The sequence below is a fragment of the Lutzomyia longipalpis genome, chromosome 3 (assembly GCF_024334085.1).
Source record: "Lutzomyia longipalpis isolate SR_M1_2022 chromosome 3, ASM2433408v1".
In the NCBI taxonomy this organism is placed as follows: Eukaryota; Metazoa; Arthropoda; class Insecta; order Diptera; family Psychodidae; genus Lutzomyia; species Lutzomyia longipalpis.
This window is the reverse complement of record NC_074709.1, coordinates 9,368,944-9,385,553: the sequence shown is the minus strand read 5'-3', so window position 1 is coordinate 9,385,553 and position 16,610 is coordinate 9,368,944. Positions and strand designations below refer to the sequence as shown.

Here is a 16,610-nt window from a genome sequence, read left to right as displayed (position 1 = left end):
AGAGTCTGAAGTAAGAAAATTTCATGGAAAATAATAGAAGAATAGACTGATTTGCAGAATTCACAGAAAGCAGAGGATATTGAATACATATTCGCATAGAATTGAAAGGAAAAGTGTGATAAAGAACACACAGAACACATGAGTACAACATGGACAAGTATAAAAGGATTAATTCAATTTATAAAAAAAGGTCCAATAACTTATTTTCAATTCAATTCAAAGTCTGTAAGTTAAGGGTTTCCATGAAAAAGGACAGAAAAGAGGGGCGAGAGCTGGATGTAGGCGCACGAAAGCCAGCAACAATAACTTATCTGATCGATGAGAAAGGATTATTCAATTGGTTTTTAATTACTCGGAAGGATGGGGCACAACGTGCAGCTCCCCAAGAACCCTCCTCCACCACAATCCCTCACCCTGGCCTTGAATTTCCCTCCTATTTGTTGCCATCCGTTGTATACCATAAGATGTCTTTCGAAATAGATAAACTCATAATTATGAGGAGAGGATAAATGAAGCAAACAAAAAAGGATTCACCTGAAGTTTTGTATCCCCTCTTTTTTTATGTCCTTTTGCAATATTCATCGTATTAGAACACCCCAAAAAAAGTGCCGAATCATTGCAGGAGGATAAAAAAAGGATGCTTTTAGGGGGTGTTTGCGTGTGTAATGAATACCTGTGCCCAGCATTATAGTTCTGTGAAAGCTCAACGAAAAGGAGATTCTTGGAATTCTTTTTATAGTCATATTATTTTTCATTTAACGGCCCTCATCCCATATTGACCCATATTCTGAATTTATTCGGGATTTTGGTATTTTCCACATCAATACAGTGCTGCCTTATCCAATGTATATTATTATTCTTAGAATGCGAAATGGCTATCGCTCAAAAGGTCATAAACTTTTTCCGCAATATTCTCCCAATTGCTTGCAATAAAATGTCTCTTATCGAAAAATTGTCATCCACTTGAATTTCTTTACAACTTCTTAATAAATATTTTTTTCTTTCAAAAAATGTGACTGACCAGACGGAATACATTAATTGCCATTGATAATGTTTTGACATTATGGAAATTATGGTTAGTGCTCCACAATTTGAGGACAGCCTATGCGTTCTAATTATATTTATAAGCTTAAATAAAGATTAGAAATAAGAACAATTTTTTTGCAATAAATCCAATCATTTTTATATATTTGTAGCATATCGTAGTAGTTTTTTTTTAATAAATTTCCTCATACATTTTATCACAAAATTCACTGAAATCCTTAAAATACATCTAAAATTGTGGCATATAATTAAAATAAAATAATTTAAAGTCTTTCTCAAATACTTCAATGTGTTTTTTATGATGTAGTAGATTTATGACGAAAAAAGAGCAGAAAATTTGATTTAATATTTGTTCGTTTTTTTTTGAAATTTAAGAAAATAATAAAATCTCACGGCATTGCCGTTATTCGTCTCAATCGAAGAATTAAGTAAAAATTATTTAAAAAAAAAACAGTAAACTATACAATAAATCCGTTCAAATCTCATTTAAGAATTTTTTAAACTTACATTTTTTTTTCCTTTTATGAATATTTCTTTTTTATGAGTTACATTTATAATTAAGTCGTGAAGACATCTTCCAACGATTTACTTCCTTGATTTATGTTTTAAGATGAATTTGGTCTGTCCACTGACCTAAAATTAAAATAAAAAAGATTTTTTTTTTATTAGAAAAGGAATTCTTGTTTGATATTTAATTATTTTTCAGAAGATTTTTTTTTCTACAATAATTTCCCATTAAACTAATTTTAAACAAAAAAAAAGTTAATAAAAAACACAAAATTACAAATAAAGAAAAACTTTTAAAAGTAATAAATAAAAACATCGTGCATTCATACCTTCTACGCTTCTGAAGTGTGGCAGTATGTGGGCTTCCTTCCTCATGTCCACGAGGGATATCCTGCGAAGGAGCTTGCGACAAGGGCATCATGTCGTTGTCTTCTATCTCAAAGTTGAGCCTATCAATGGCCTAAAAGTAATTTTATTTGTTTATTATAGCGTCAACATGTGATTGACCGAATTTTTATTTATATTAATTTTTGTAATTTTGATCAATTTTGGTAAAGGTAAGTTTTGGTAGTTTTGGTAAAACCAAGGGGTGTTTATCTGAATGAAAATATTCGGATTATTCAGATAATTCGCCAAAGAAATCAAAATATTCAACAGACGAACATTTCCTTTTTCTTTAGTAGCTTAGGAGCAAAAGCCTAAAGAATACCAAATTATAGCCAAAGAGGTGAAATTTTATTTAGTACTTTATAGGTTTAAATGTAGTACTTTTTCCCATTGTATTCGTATACTTTTTCAGCTAGAATTTACTATGCTTGTGTAGAATTTAGTAGGTACTTTTAACTTTTGAATTTAGTACTTTTTTGGCTTGAATTTATTACTTCGTCTATATTTTAGTATTTTTTGAAAATTCAATCTTAAGAAGTAAATTCATTCAAGTAAATTAAGTACTAAATTCTAGTCGAAAACATACTAAATTCTAGCCAAAAATATAGTAAATTTTAAATGAAAAAGTATACTGAATTCAATCGGAAAAGGTACTAAATTCAAACCGAAGAAGTACTAAATTTTATCTGAAAATGAGAATACTCATATCTTTGGAAATGTTGTAATTATTGGCTAATCTTCGGATTATTCCCCTTAACAGTCAAAATATTTGGTAGATGAACACCCCTTGGGTAAAATGATAATTTTTTCTTATTGGCCAAAAGAATAATTATGCATTATTGCTAATTTTGAATATTTTTTGACCAAAATAAAATTTACAATTTTACCAAATAAACTAACTTTTATATCACAGCCAAAGGATCAATTGAATAGTGAGACAAAAAAAAGGAAATATAAATTAAACAGAATCAGGTTTAATGATTTTCTATTCACATGCACGCGAATTTGATGATGATTTATTAGGTAACAAACCTGAAAGAATGGATCCCTATCCACAGGAGTAATATCCCGAAGATCCGTTGAATTCCAATTTCTATTCCCATTTGTTCTGGATGACGTGGACGCATCATCACGATATTTGATGGCATGCGGTAAATTTCGTGGCTTATTCGATGGCTTACGCTTAATTGCCCCGGCAAATGTTGACGTACTCGGACGTGGTGAGAGGAACTCCACGGAAAAGGACATATTTGGCACTTTTGTATCACCCATTGAGGTGCCTCCTCCACCACTGCTGCTACCACCACCACCAGACGAAAGTACTCCACATGCTCCAAATGATGACTTGAGGTCCTCCAAACCATTTTCACGCCCAAAGCAATTACCATCACCATTAACGGGGAAACGATTGGAAGTTGATGATGTACCCGATTTACCACAATCCCCCACCAACTTCCCACCCTTTGGATTTAACTTGCTGCTGTAGTATCGTGCTGCTGAGGCACTTCCCACCGGATAAGCTCTGTCTGAGCAATTTGGTAGCTTTCGCAGTAAACCCCGAAAGGTGGTAACCGGTGTGTCTCGATGGTCATTCACAGTGGAAATTCCTCCCTTAGGAGATCCACCATCATTTCCTGGTTCGTAATTTGTTAAATCCCCATTGCGAATGCGACGCACAAGTTGGTGAAAATTGTACTTTTTCATTTTTGCATCCTAAATTGTATATAGAAATGCGGATGAAATGTGTGGAAGGAGAAATTCTTTCTTACAAAATAAAAATTTTTAAAAAATAATAAAAAATAAATCTCTAAAAATAAAAAAGGATATTTCATAGAAAATGACCGCTCAATATGTCAAAAGAAAAAAATTTAGAATGAGCTACTGATAAAATCATAATAAAATCATTCACAATCACGGCACAAGAGTACACACACTTGAAAATAAACAAACTAAATTCAATTATGTCCAAATAGATCAATTAAATACAGAAAACATTGTCAAGATAGTGATGGAAGGACACACATCTAACAACAATATTAAATCTCAATTAAATCAAAATTTTGATTTATATGGTGAACTTACATTTGAATAGAAATCATCCCCGCGTGCTCCATCACCGGAGTGACCCGCCCCGGAATTGTGATGCGTTCGACGGATACGACGTATGGCATCTGATTCACTTAGAGCTGGATCATTTGACTGAATATTCATGGCTAAATTGCTAACCAATGGGCCAGAACTCATCTTCGGTGGCTCCAGAAGTGTCTCTAGAACACTGGCTGATGTAATGGGTTGTCTGTATGAAGTTCTTGTTGCTGAAAAGTAATTAAAATTAAATCAATTAATTGAATTAATTTGATATTCCACCAACCCAGTTAGTTTCGCTAAATATTAGTCAATTACTTTGACCAAACACTTCAATTTAACCACAGAACAAATATTATTTTATAAAGATAAAAAAAATTATTTGAATTTGGCGCGCACTCGAAGCGTGATAATGATGGTGGTAAATTCGAGTGGTGAAAACAAGGATTGTGGGGAAAAAGTAGAGATTTGGCGGCAAAAGAGACAGATCGAATAAGGTGTACGGATGCAAACGTGCTTACTCCGTAATAAAATGTAATTTATCGCGTTAAAAATAAGGTTTATTTGCGAATATTACATTTACATGCGATCAAACTAGCAGAAATCTAAATAAAATCAAAAATCGCCAAAGTTTGATCAATTTCATTTACATGGGACAGAGAAAGTAATAATAAATTTCAGGAAAGTTCTTCTAATTCATGACTAATTGCAAGATTTAATAGAATTCTAATTCATTTTATATTCTTCTCAAACAAAATAAAGGGGTCCATTCTGATAAAATTCTTTTATTTTCCTTTCTAAAACCTTAAAAGTTCGTTGGAAGATTTTGACAGAGGGAGCTTTTGAATTTTGTTCTATTGTCGTTCTATAAAAGAAAAATAAAGAATTAATTTTTTCGGACAACAGTCAGAAAAATCTACAATCTATCTCTTGAAAAAAAATTTTCCTTTAGAAACATGATTATTAAATTGTAAGAAACGAAAAGAAAAGATTTTGATCAGAATCTACCCCAAAATTTTTATTTTCTTTTCAAAAATACATAAATCCAGGAAATGCGCTAATAGCACTTAATTCGCATGAAGATCATTGTCACAAACTGGTTTTATTTACATTATTTGATGATCGCACCCAAGACCATCAAGATCAAGCAGACTTTAATTATTTTTGCACGTAAGCGCACACGCAGGTATCGTATAACTTTGAATAATGATTAAATAGCGAGTATAATGTAGGTTCTTTTTGCACATTTATGTAAGTACAGGCAAACTGATAGGCTGTGTAAGAGAATTGTTGTATTTGTATCAACTCTTTGCGACAGTATCGTGAGAATTCTTCAGTTTTATGTGATCCGCTGAGGAGATAACGCTTATGAAGCTCAATTGTGGCAAAATCGTGCAGATCGCTGTAGCATTTGCGGGTGAGTTTAAAAGGTGAAGAAAAGCCCGAATTAATAGTTTAAAAAAATGTGTCATTAACATTAGAGCACAGCTGTTTAATCAAATTGCGTGAAGTTATTTTTTGCACGTATGTTTATTCAAACATTTATTTAAAATTTCTTTAATTCTTTTTTTTTTCTAGCAAATTTTCTATCGGTTCTGTTCGGTTTGGTCACAGCATGGACCTCCCCCACAATTTTTCTTCTTCAATCCCCCGAAACACCCCTTTCCAGTGGCCCCATGTCCGACGATGAGGTCTCTCTGATGACTTCCCTTATGTACCTGTCGGCCATTGGGGGTTCTGTTGTGGCAGGATGGCTAGCAAATACCCTCGGAAGAAAATGGACCCTTTTCCTGTCAGCCATACCCCAGCTAATTGCTTTCATTCTCATCTTCTTCGCCGATAAGGCAATTCACATTTATATTTCACGCTGCCTAAGTGGCATTGCGGTGGGAACATCAATTGTGATCATCCCCATATTCGTGGCGGAAATTTCAGATAAAAAGTTAGTATATCCATTTAGTCGCCTATTTATTTATTACCTTAGTCTTATCTTCAAGTCTTTCTCTGATTTTCCTGGTACATTTTTTATACAATTTTTAAAAGTTATTTTACTTTTAAGATAATTTGTTTATAAATATCGGTCCTTAAAGTTTTTACATCAGAGATAAATTTAACAGTCAATAAAGTTTAAGCGCAGATAAAAAAGCGATAAAATAAACTCAATCTTTAGCTTTAGAAGTCTTGAGATTCTCATTAATCAAACTGATTAATGAATCCATGAGTAATAAAAGTCAAAAGCTGATTAAAACAAGATTATGTTTAACACATTGTTATGCAGTATAATACTCCAAAAAGTTTTTTTACGATACTTGTAATAATTAGTTAAAATGTTCAATATCATAATATTTAGGGATATTTTTTTTTATTTTTACATTGTCGTCAAGCAGGACTGAATGTTTTAGATGCATTTTGGCCCTGATTTTAAATAGATGAAATATTGCAATTCAATATTTGATTTGTGATCTCCATGATTGTATCATTGCTGAACAAAACTTGTATTTTCTCATTTAAATTTTCTGCTATTAGATATCGGGAGTCCCTCAATGTATTTTCTGAGGCACTAATCAGAAGGTCTACTACAGAAAATTCATTGTAAAAACTTACCGAAGAACTTACGATGATAATTTAAAACTTTTAATATTTTGCTTCCTTTTAACCCTTTTGCGTCCAACGTGAAACATTAAAAAAAACATTGAAACATGCGCGCTTTTATCACGAAATTTATTCTTAGAAAGCTTTTAGAGGACACTTCTTAGGGGAAACGTCTTCTTTGGCTTATTCTACATGAATTTCAAGCATTTCTAACTAGGACAAACAATTGAATTCAATTCAAGCTCTAATAGACTTAGGAGAATTAAATGTTTCATGTTTGGGTCTATGTATTACCCAAAAAACATGAAAGGGTTAATTGAAAAATTGTGCCACTCTGAATCTTAAACAACGGGAAATTAACACACCTCTCTGTAAAACGGCCTTCGTGTTCTAATGTATCGTGAAAGCCCCTTATAAACTACATTTATCTATTTTTTCTTAAATTCTTTTTAACTTCTTGCAGCTTGCGTGGAACTGTTGGAAACTTCATGGGTGTCTCAATAAGTTTGGGGAATTTTTTTGGAAAATTTCTTCCGAATCTCGGTGGATTCTACCTCACACCAATAGTTGTGTGTACAATGGTGGGAATTTTTAGCCCCATCCTGGCTATCCTACCGGATTCTCCGCAATTTCTTCTTCTCAAAAATCGCCCAGAAGCTGCGGAGAAAGCTCTAAAATTCTATCGTGGTATCCGCAAAAGCTCACCCGATAGCACGGCCTACACAACAGAGTTGGATGAACTAAAAAAGTCCCCAAGTCTCACGAAGCAGAAACTTACGCTGAGCCTCAGAGATTTTTGTGAGTTCTTGACTGATTTTTTTTTGGAACAAATATTTAAATTAATGAATCAACATTAGGTGATAAGTGGAACAATTTAAATGTGCAATTTCTTATCAAAGATTTTTTTTTCACAAAATTTTCCAGGCGGCGGAGCAACAATTTTGAGCATTTTAACAAGTTTCTGGCTGAGTAATCATCCCACCTTTACTGGGAATCGCGTTTTAGTCTCCTACACCGATAAACTCTTGAGGATATCAGAGACTGATTTGGACATCCCCACAATGGACATTACGGTAGCAGCTGTTCAGCTAATTGCTTCAATTGCCTCAATCTTCCTCATTAGTCGATTTGGAAGTCGTCTCGTCCTAATTGTATCCTTTGCTCTTAGTTCAATCGCCATGGCAATTGTTGCAACACATTTCCATATAGTAGAAACGAAATCAGGCCTCAATACATACTCTTGGCTCTTTTTTGCTGCATTTGCCATTGCAACAGCCATTCCTGGCAGTGCAATAAATAGTCTGGCATTTGGTATGGCAACTGAAATAGTTTCCCCAAAATTACGGGGTTTCCTTATCAGTATCTACGTCATACTATCGTGGTTATTGGGATTTGTCTTTATAAACTACTTCCTAGCACTTGAAACATTTTGGGGAATCTCCGGGTGGATTTGGCTTTTTGGCTCGTGGTGCTTCATGAGTACAATTCTCTCATTCTTCATCCTTCCTGATACACGTGGTAAGACCTTTGATGACATTCTTCTTCTTTTCAACAAAAAACTCCCCAAAAAATGGCAAGAAAATACATCTCTAACGCTTGGAATAGCGAAAAACAACAATCCATGATAGAAGAATAGCAAAAGTTAAAAGTAAATAATTTATAACAATTGAATCACATTTGTAATTACTACAGCAATTAAATACATTTAACCTTGACATTGTTTTCTTTCCATTTTGCATTGAAGAATAAGAAAAGTTGGTCAATTTCGCGAACACTTGTCGCAAAATCATTGAAAATTCTGTTTGTCCCAAATGAATTTATACCAATAAAGATATGAGGTTCATTCGGGTTATTAGAGGCACATAATATAGAAGAAAGAGAGACAAGAAATATAAACGTTAAATTTCTCTGTGATAAGATTTTCTTTTAACCCTTTCGAAGCTGAACAGAGTCTTAATAGAATGAAGTATTAGCAAATAAAAGTCAATCATAACGCGTCCAGTTATAAGAATTGGTATACCACAACGGGGATGGGTCAGTCTATGCGATGTAATTTAATTTGTTAGTAGGGGAGAGCGGGGTTAAAAAAGTCACTTAAGGGTTTAGAAAAAGCTCAAAATATCATATTTCTCAAACAGATAAAGCGAAATGTATAGTCCAATTCTTTAGGATATTTCTTGCCCTACAACTCTTTCTCAGATCATTTTGTTCTATCTAGCTAGGAAATATGATATTTTAGGCTTTTTCTAAACCCTTAAGTGACTTTATTAGCCCCGCCCTCCCCTAGTATTAGTAGGTAAGGTTGATTTTTTTTTATAAAACTCATCAATTTGAGAGACAAAAATGGTTATATCTCAAGTTCTATAACACCTACAGAAATTTTTTGACTAGTTCTGGAAAGGTCCTGAAACAAGCTATATTTTGAGATAAATTTTGATGGTTTTCAAGGTCACCTCCAGAATACAAAATGGCGGCTTTTTGTTTTACCAAAACAGTTTTTCGCATTTTTCGTTTACAAAAAATAGTTCTAGAGGTTTCTAATGTTTTAGAAAGTTATAGAGAATTGAAAAATCTTTAATTTGATACCGAGATGAGCAAAATCAGTCAAGCAGTTCAGGAGATATCGCTTGTAGAACTTTTGAAAATACAAGAATTTTTCAAACTGCGATATCTTCTAAATGGTGACATAGATTTTCTTCATTTTCTGGCTGGTGAAAGATATTGAGTTACGCTACAACATATCAAAATTTAAAGGAAAATAATAACAGATATTCGGAGATATTGCGCCTTAAAGTTAGGCAATTTTTATTTTTGCTTTTAGTGCCTCTTTCGGTCATTTTTGGAACTTGGAATGTTCTAAACATTTGTAGGGCTTCTTAAAACCTTTCATTTGAGCTTGAGTTGGTCACAATCGGTCAAGCCGTTCTCGAGTTATATCGAAAAAACACTTTTTGCTTTAGGCTGCCATATTTGCTAAACGCCTTGATCGATTTTCATGTATGAGTTATCGATGAAAACGTCTCACTGAACGAACTCTACAACATACTGAAATTCCAGATCTCTAGCTATAAGGGAAGTGGTTGAAGATAGCTCAAAATGGCGGACGGCGGCCATCTTGAATTTTTAAAATGCAAATAAAATGACCATTTTCGTAATGTGGGATGTCTATAACGTGCTCATACCTAGTTTGAGCCGATCTAAGGTGTTCGGTTTTTCCGACGATTACAATACTTGGTGTTGGCCACGAAGTGGAACACCAACTATTAAAGGAATTATACAGTTAGCACAGGAAATAGGCAAAAGAATAAAATAAAAAAAAATTTAAAAATAATTCAACTTACTCGACTGACTTGTGGATGATCCATTCTCGAGCGATCTCCCTGATGATGAATCATCAAAGAGTGAAAGGAGTATAAGTTCATCATCTAGTGTTGAGCTATTGACGGTTGTTCCCTTGGCAGCAGCAGCTCCCTGGGATATAGGTGCAAAGACATTCATAGAAAATTCTGCATATTCCACATCATTCTCCCCCGAAATGGGCTCCTCATCCACGTCATTCTCATCAATTGAACTCGAATCTTCCGATATATTTATTTGAATTTTTTTCGTTTCCTTCACTTCACCCGCTGCCTCATTGAGGGAAGCAGGTTCATCTTCTGACTCCGAACTCACTGAGTATGTTCTCTCAAAGAGACTCGGGGATGAGAGAGAAATGGGCAATGGCGGGGCTTTTCTCGTTGGCGATGCTGCGGTACTTGATGATTTTACTTCACTGTCAATGGCACTGGGTTGCTGATTGATGACACTGGATGAACCGGATGCAGTGAGAGATGTACTCTCAGCCCCATTCAGACACTTCAGGATCTCCGAAAATATTTTATCTGCGAGAAGAAATAAAGGATTCAAATGCAAATGAAAGGTTTAAAAAAAATTCAAAACAAACCGTTGGTGTCCATTGATGAATCTGGCGATGTTGCTGACTCCTGAGCTCCGTCTTCCTTAATCTGTCCTCCACTCGTTGTGGCTTGACTTGACTTTCCACCACTGCAGAGATTAACTTCACTACAGAGAGAATCCAACAAATCATTGCCAGCCGACACAACACGACACGCTGAATCAATTTGAGCAACATTCTGAGATAAATCCGTCTTCTTCTTTGTCCTCTCCTTTTCTAATTTATCCTTGAGATCATTAATTTGCAATAAATACTGCTGTTGCTGCTGAAGAAGTTGATTTATATACCACGTTTGATCGCGACAGCGTTGGTAGTAGGTCGATGGGCGAACCTCAAAGCGCAGCTGAAGGTTATCATTTGTAGCGCTCCAGTAGCCCTCGGATGCCAGCATATCGAGGCGGAAGAAACGATTATAGCCCCAACATTCGCCAATTTCAAAATCCGACACAAATTCACGCGAAATGAGTTTGGAGCCACTTGTTGGATGAAACATCTGGATGCGATATTCATATTTATTGCTGAACGGATGACCAGTTGTGAGCTCTAAGAAGACACTTAGATACTCCCCACGAACAACGCCATTCCCAAAAGGATAAACCTTCAAGCGCCACGCCAGGCCATTGACTTTGAGTGGATTCGAGTACACTGGAACTCCCTTTTGTTGCATACTTGAGAAATTCTCAAGGAGGAAGGAACATTTGTCAAAGGATGGGACCATCTCACTCGTAAAATCCGCCGACATACGGGCAGTTACGTAGCTGGACATGGGCTTAATGCGAACCTGATGGATAATCTTCAGCACTTCCGGGGATTTCATAATGAGCTGCGAGCGTGAGCATGTGTTCAGTTGATGCTCCGTCTCCTCCAGGATACGCTCTAATTGCTCCGTTTCCTGCGTAAGGGATCTCTTTTGCCGCATCAACGTCACCAGTTTTCCCTTTAGTTGCTGATCCAAACGACCAATCATGGATTCCACCACATTGCGGATCTCCTTGACTTTCTCATCCTTCGACGAGCACACAACTTCCATATTGAGATCGACATCACGCACAAAGTTCACCAATTCCACGAGACGACTCTTCAGCTGTGACACCTCCTCCTTCACCTGTGCAATGTGTGTCTCATAGACAAGCTCCAGCTGCTTAAATGTGTGCCCCGAGTGGGTGCCACCGAAAAGGGCGCACTGATGGCAAATGCACGTCTTGCACGTCCAGCAGTATACACTGAGCTTCTCATGGTGCGTCTGGCACTGATCCTGCTCGTTGTCCTTGCACAAGCTGTTTGCCTTGATCTTCGTGCAGATCTGCTGGAGATTCTCCACTTGAACGGCAACTTCTTCAAACCACCGGCAATTTACTAACTCATTCACATGAAGGGGAGCCCGACAGTGGGGGCATTGGCGTCGCTGCTCCGTCAGCCAGCGTGAAATGCACACATAGCAGCAGAGCTTTGAGCAATGTGGACAAAGATGTGCCTCCTGGAGCTTTTCCATGCAGATAAAGCATCGGAAGACATCGTTGATTGTTTGCTGTTTGTTGGCATAAAGTGAAGAGAAAGAAAATACAACGTGTGAAAATACAACAATCAGTGTCCTTCAAAGAACTGCTCAGGTGGGTACAATAGTTCTCAACCTTTTTTCGTTAATATTTCATATAAATTCAAAAGGTGTTTATTCTCTTCTTTTGTTCTATGCTTCTTTAACACTTGGAGGACCGAACACTTTTTACTTCGCGGAGGATCAAAATGGTCACCGTGTCCATAATAATAAAAAGGCCAAATATTAAACGTTTTGTTAAGTGTAGATCTGCTTATTGAATGAGGATCGAAAGTTTAATTAATTCTGAATCTATTTCAAATATTATTGCACTCAATTTCTAAACAATTTATCAACGAAATTGATAATGAAAAAAAGTTGCATGGAATCAATGCAAAACTGTCAGTTCAAATTAAAGTTTTTGTTACAATTTTGCCGATTTTATTCATGCGCCTGAATAATCACTTCTTCTTTCTGTTCTCTAAGTAACTACCGGATCACTTCCGGCATAAAAATGAGTTTACACTAATGCTTTTCATCGCGAAAAAGTGAAAAAAAAAGTTCCTGATTTGGAAAATATGAGGAAACATAACCACAAAAAATTATCAAAAATGTATGCGGTGGCCATTTTCTTCCTCCGCGTATAATTTCGACTTTTACTTTAAATTTCTTTTAAAAAGAAAAGCTTTTTCTTGATTTTCTTTCACGTAACTTAAAGTAATTGAAATTCCCTACATTTATCACGATAGGTCAAATACATTTTAATCTATGACAATTTAAATGTACTGGTAAGCTGACCAAGCTTACGAGAGCTGTGTTTCTTTCAGTGTACCAATTTTATGAGAGCAAACTTGAACGCAAATTAATTTAAATATGTACGTGCAAAGTCGGGAAAAGTTGAAAATTCATACCCTAAGAAATGTTTGGAAGGCTATATCTCGAGAACGGATCCATAGATTTTCATAATTTTTTTTTGTTTGAAAGGTCTTGAAGTCAGCTATAAAATATCGAAAAATGAAAAAAAAATTATGTCGCCATTTTCGAAAAATTCGAGTTCGAAATTTTCGAAAACTTTGTTTTTTGATTTTAGCGCCTCTTGCGGTCATTGCTCGAAGTTGCAATGTTCTAGATATTTGTAGGGTTTCTCGAAACCTTTCATTTGCGCTTGAGTTGATCAAGATCAGACTTGTAGAACCCGAGATATGACATGCCAACTTTGGAAGGCTATATCTCGAGAACGGATCCATAGATTTTCTTCAGTTTTCGAGATATTCATCGAAAACTCATCGAAAATTTTGTTTTTGATTTTTGGCCCCCTAGCGGTCACTTTTGAAACTTCGGATGTTCTAGAGAGTTGTAGGGTTTGTTGAGATCTTTCATTTGACCCCGGGTTGATCAAAATCGGTCAAGCCGTTTTTGAGTTATGGTCGATTTTCGATGAAAAATTGTGGCGGCCATATTGACTAAACGGCTTGACCGATTTTTGAAAATGAGGTATTGTTGGAAAGCTCTTGATGGCCCCTACAACATATCAAAATTTCAGCCCTCTAGCTATAATAGCGGCTGAGATATAGCGAAAACAAAATTTTGAGGTTATTCAAAATGGCGGACGGGGGGGTGGGGGGTAAAATTTGACATCATAATCGGACGTCTTCCAGTCGACTTTTAAACTTTGCCGTTTACCGCAAGTCTCTATCTATTACCGTTCTCTTGCAATTTAACGCTGTACTACGGACGGCCGGACGGACGGCCGGCCGGAAAATTTTTTTTTTTGGCGCATACGTTTTTTGGAATGTGGGGACCCTAATTCGTGCTCATCCCAAGTTTGAGCCCGATCTGACGACTTTCGATTTTGCTCGGTACACAAAAGCTGTGTCTGAAAGAAACACAGCTAAAATTCGAAATGGCCACGGTGCCCATTTAAATCCTTTAAGTGTTAAAATCTTAACAAAAATACTTTTTTAAAAATATTATTAAACGATTCGCGCAAATTTTAGATACAGAGAGAGAGAGAGAGAGAGAGAGAGAAATTGTGATTTAGGGGAAAATTGATAACGAAAGAATTCTTAAAATATTTGTAAAAAATTAAGTATTTTGTAGGGATTCTAAATGACGAATTATGAGTACTACAGTGAAATCACTTATCAATCTAAAAAAAATTGCAAAGAAAAGAAATCATTTTCACACAACATTTTGGGCGGCAAATTCAAAAAGAGGGATTTTTGGGGCAAAATGAATGCGGCGAGTTAAAACCGCCTGATATAAGGAACCTCTGCACCAAATTTCATCGCGATCGGAAAAACGGTGTCGATTTGTTTATACAGAAAATAAGGAACGACGATTACCAACAAACAGACCTGTCTTTATTATATAGAAGAAGAAGAAAGATGATATAGATAGAAGATCTAACTTCTTCTAAATTGTATATTTAAAGATTAAGATTTTTTTTAAAAATTATTCTCACCACGAGATTAAAAAAAAACCTACAAAACTAATGCAATCACCCAAATAGTTTGTTTCCGAAAATGGCAACGACAAGTTTCCGTTCCTCATTCTTTTCTTATTGTTTTGCCGATAGGTAGGTATACCTACCTTGTGTCTTTGTTGCTTCATCTCCGCGTGTCTTTCATCTCTGCAGACAAGAGATTAATGTACTTTTAAAAGCACACAAGATACAGGGTCAAGAATTTTGTGGGGGTGTCTCCCGGCATGAGAAACAGTTCTTCATCAATATGCACAAATGACTCAATAAATTATAATAAAATGATTGAGTAGTTTATTATTTTCTTTCTCAAACACATACGCGCTACACCAATCTACGTATAGGAGGAGATGTTGCTGGTAGAATCAGGTGCGAATGAATCATGGAGATGAAGCAAAGATCATGTCTGACCATCCGTGCGCACGGAAGATTGTAACTTTGTGTGTGCTTAATGTCGGTTAAGTTCTCTCGATTACTCTACATACGCTGCTAGTGCGCAAATTAATATTATTATAGAGAGCAGACAGTTTGCAAAGAATAAAGATTAACGGTTTTGCAGACATTTCGGTTTAGGCGAAGAAGTTCCTTAAATTGAATTTTTGGACAGCTCAATGTCATTTTGAGATCATCTCACGATCTATTTCTTTCTCAATAAGGCATGTAGGAAGAGTTTTTTTTTCTCTTTGGAATAACAGAAGAAGTTTTCTTTTTATTTAAATTTTTCTTCGGGTTTTTATGACTTTGTTCTATAACCGTATCTAAAGAACTTTTTTATTACTTTTCGTTATTTTCTAAAAACACATTTCAATATGTATTTAATATTTAATAAAGTTTTTTTTTTAATTTACTAACTGACTTAATTTTTAAAATAAAAACAATTAGGAGCATGAAAGGGTTAAAACATTAGGACATCTCTCTATATTGGTCATTGCAGGGTTAACGATTTGAGAATTAAACTGTACCTTCGTCTTATTTTTGGCTTTCCTAATTTAAAATCAATTTCCCAGTTTCCCCAGTATTTTATCTCACACCATTCACGAATAATTCCAATTCAAAGAAAAGCGGAAAAACAAGGAAAATTCTGATAAGAAAAAAATGTGTGCAAGCTGTATAAAAGCAATTCAAACAAAGAGAATGCTTGGAGAACAAAATCCAGCAGCCCTTTATATAAGCAAGCAGGCACTTTTCTGATTAGAATTCTTTTTTTATTCTAGGAAAAAACTCACAATTTTCTTTATAAAACGTTCCTGAAATTTTCTTTTAGGACTAAATGTAAAAAGGAAGAGAACGAGAATGCCTTAAAAACAGAGAAAGGATGAATTTTCCAGGATATCCCAAAAATTTAATAACTGTACTGCAGAAAGGTGGGGAAAATCACGTGAAAATGGCAAAATAAATGAAAATTTTATCAACAAACCTCTGCAGCTGGCATCCGGCTAGAGTCCTTTGCGTGAGGATGCACTTTAGCGGTGGAAAAGTGTGATAAAACCCCGGAAAATGTGAAAAAACTACTTGGTTGAGAATGTTTTGACTTTTCACTACGGAGGCTACTTCGCAACTGTCACAATAACCACAAGAGCTTAGCGTATTTAACGGCATATAAGCCGCACCGACATATCCCATTTTGTGAGTTCTCCATGAAAAAAAAATCTTTGTAATGTTTTTGTATTTGTACTTTGTGTTAAAGATTTAAAAGTATTCAGTGTTTTTTTTTTAATTTTTTTTTAAATTTTTCAACAAATTTTTTTAAATTTTTTTTTATAATGTTTGTAGTATAAATAAAATTTAATTTTGATACAAAATAAATTACACGAAAAAATAGTTTAAAAATGTTTAATTTTTATGATTAATCCGAAGATTTATTTTAACCATAAATTTTGAAAAAAGCGGCTTCAATTAATAATCCCAACAACGAAATCTTCTTTTGTTTCATCTATGAATGATGACATCATGAGACATTTTGCGTGACAAAGAAGGACAGGAAGGACACCTACTAGATCCTTCCTTCTTCACAAATCAAATTA

At 35.1% G+C, this 16,610-nt stretch overlaps 2 protein-coding genes across 5 annotated transcripts; one reads left to right on the top strand and one right to left on the bottom strand.

Moving 5' to 3' along the window:
- Positions 1-1,489: 1,489 nt before the first annotated feature.
- LOC129791805 (E3 ubiquitin-protein ligase TRIM37-like) lies at positions 1,490-16,163 on the bottom strand. Of its 3 annotated transcripts, none has more exons than XM_055830335.1 (7): positions 16,004-16,163; positions 10,559-12,098; positions 9,957-10,496; positions 4,021-4,253; positions 2,971-3,651; positions 1,881-2,011; positions 1,490-1,677 (listed from the first exon to the last, which is right to left on the bottom strand). In XM_055830335.1, the coding sequence occupies exons 1-7, from the start codon at positions 16,016-16,018 to the stop codon at positions 1,650-1,652; spliced, it is 3,168 nt and encodes a 1,055-aa protein (XP_055686310.1). In that variant the 5' UTR covers positions 16,019-16,163; the 3' UTR covers positions 1,490-1,649. The 3 variants fall into 3 exon arrangements, with proteins under 3 accessions (XP_055686310.1, XP_055686309.1, XP_055686311.1); XM_055830334.1 differs by lacking the exon at positions 16,004-16,163 and adding an exon at positions 14,697-14,814; XM_055830336.1 differs by lacking the exons at positions 2,971-3,651; positions 16,004-16,163 and adding an exon at positions 14,697-14,818.
- LOC129791894 (facilitated trehalose transporter Tret1-like) lies at positions 5,269-8,330 on the top strand. Of its 2 annotated transcripts, none has more exons than XM_055830509.1 (4): positions 5,269-5,440; positions 5,602-5,965; positions 7,079-7,413; positions 7,540-8,330. In XM_055830509.1, exons 1-4 carry the CDS (start codon positions 5,392-5,394, stop codon positions 8,238-8,240), a joined length of 1,449 nt encoding a protein of 482 aa, XP_055686484.1. In that variant the 5' UTR covers positions 5,269-5,391; the 3' UTR covers positions 8,241-8,330. The 2 variants fall into 2 exon arrangements, with proteins under 2 accessions (XP_055686484.1, XP_055686485.1); XM_055830510.1 differs by having other exon boundaries at positions 5,388-5,453.
- Positions 16,164-16,610: the final 447 nt, after the last annotated feature.

Bases quoted from the DNA above. Each gene is read 5' to 3' on its own strand.
- LOC129791894 (XM_055830509.1), top strand. From the start codon at position 5,392: ATGAAGCTCAATTGTGGCAAAATCGTGCAGATCGCTGTAGCATTTGCG. The intron at 5,441-5,601 runs GTGAGTTTAAAA...TTTTTTTTCTAG, and splicing joins GATCGCTGTAGCATTTGCGG to CAAATTTTCTATCGGTTCTG. The intron at 5,966-7,078 runs GTTAGTATATCC...AACTTCTTGCAG, and splicing joins GCGGAAATTTCAGATAAAAA to CTTGCGTGGAACTGTTGGAA.
- LOC129791805 (XM_055830334.1), bottom strand. From the start codon at position 14,717: ATGAAGCAACAAAGACACAAG. The intron at 12,099-14,696 runs GTAGGTATACCT...GCCAACAAACAG, and splicing joins TGAAGCAACAAAGACACAAG to CAAACAATCAACGATGTCTT. The intron at 3,652-4,020 runs GTAAGTTCACCA...TATACAATTTAG, and splicing joins GGGATGATTTCTATTCAAAT to GATGCAAAAATGAAAAAGTA.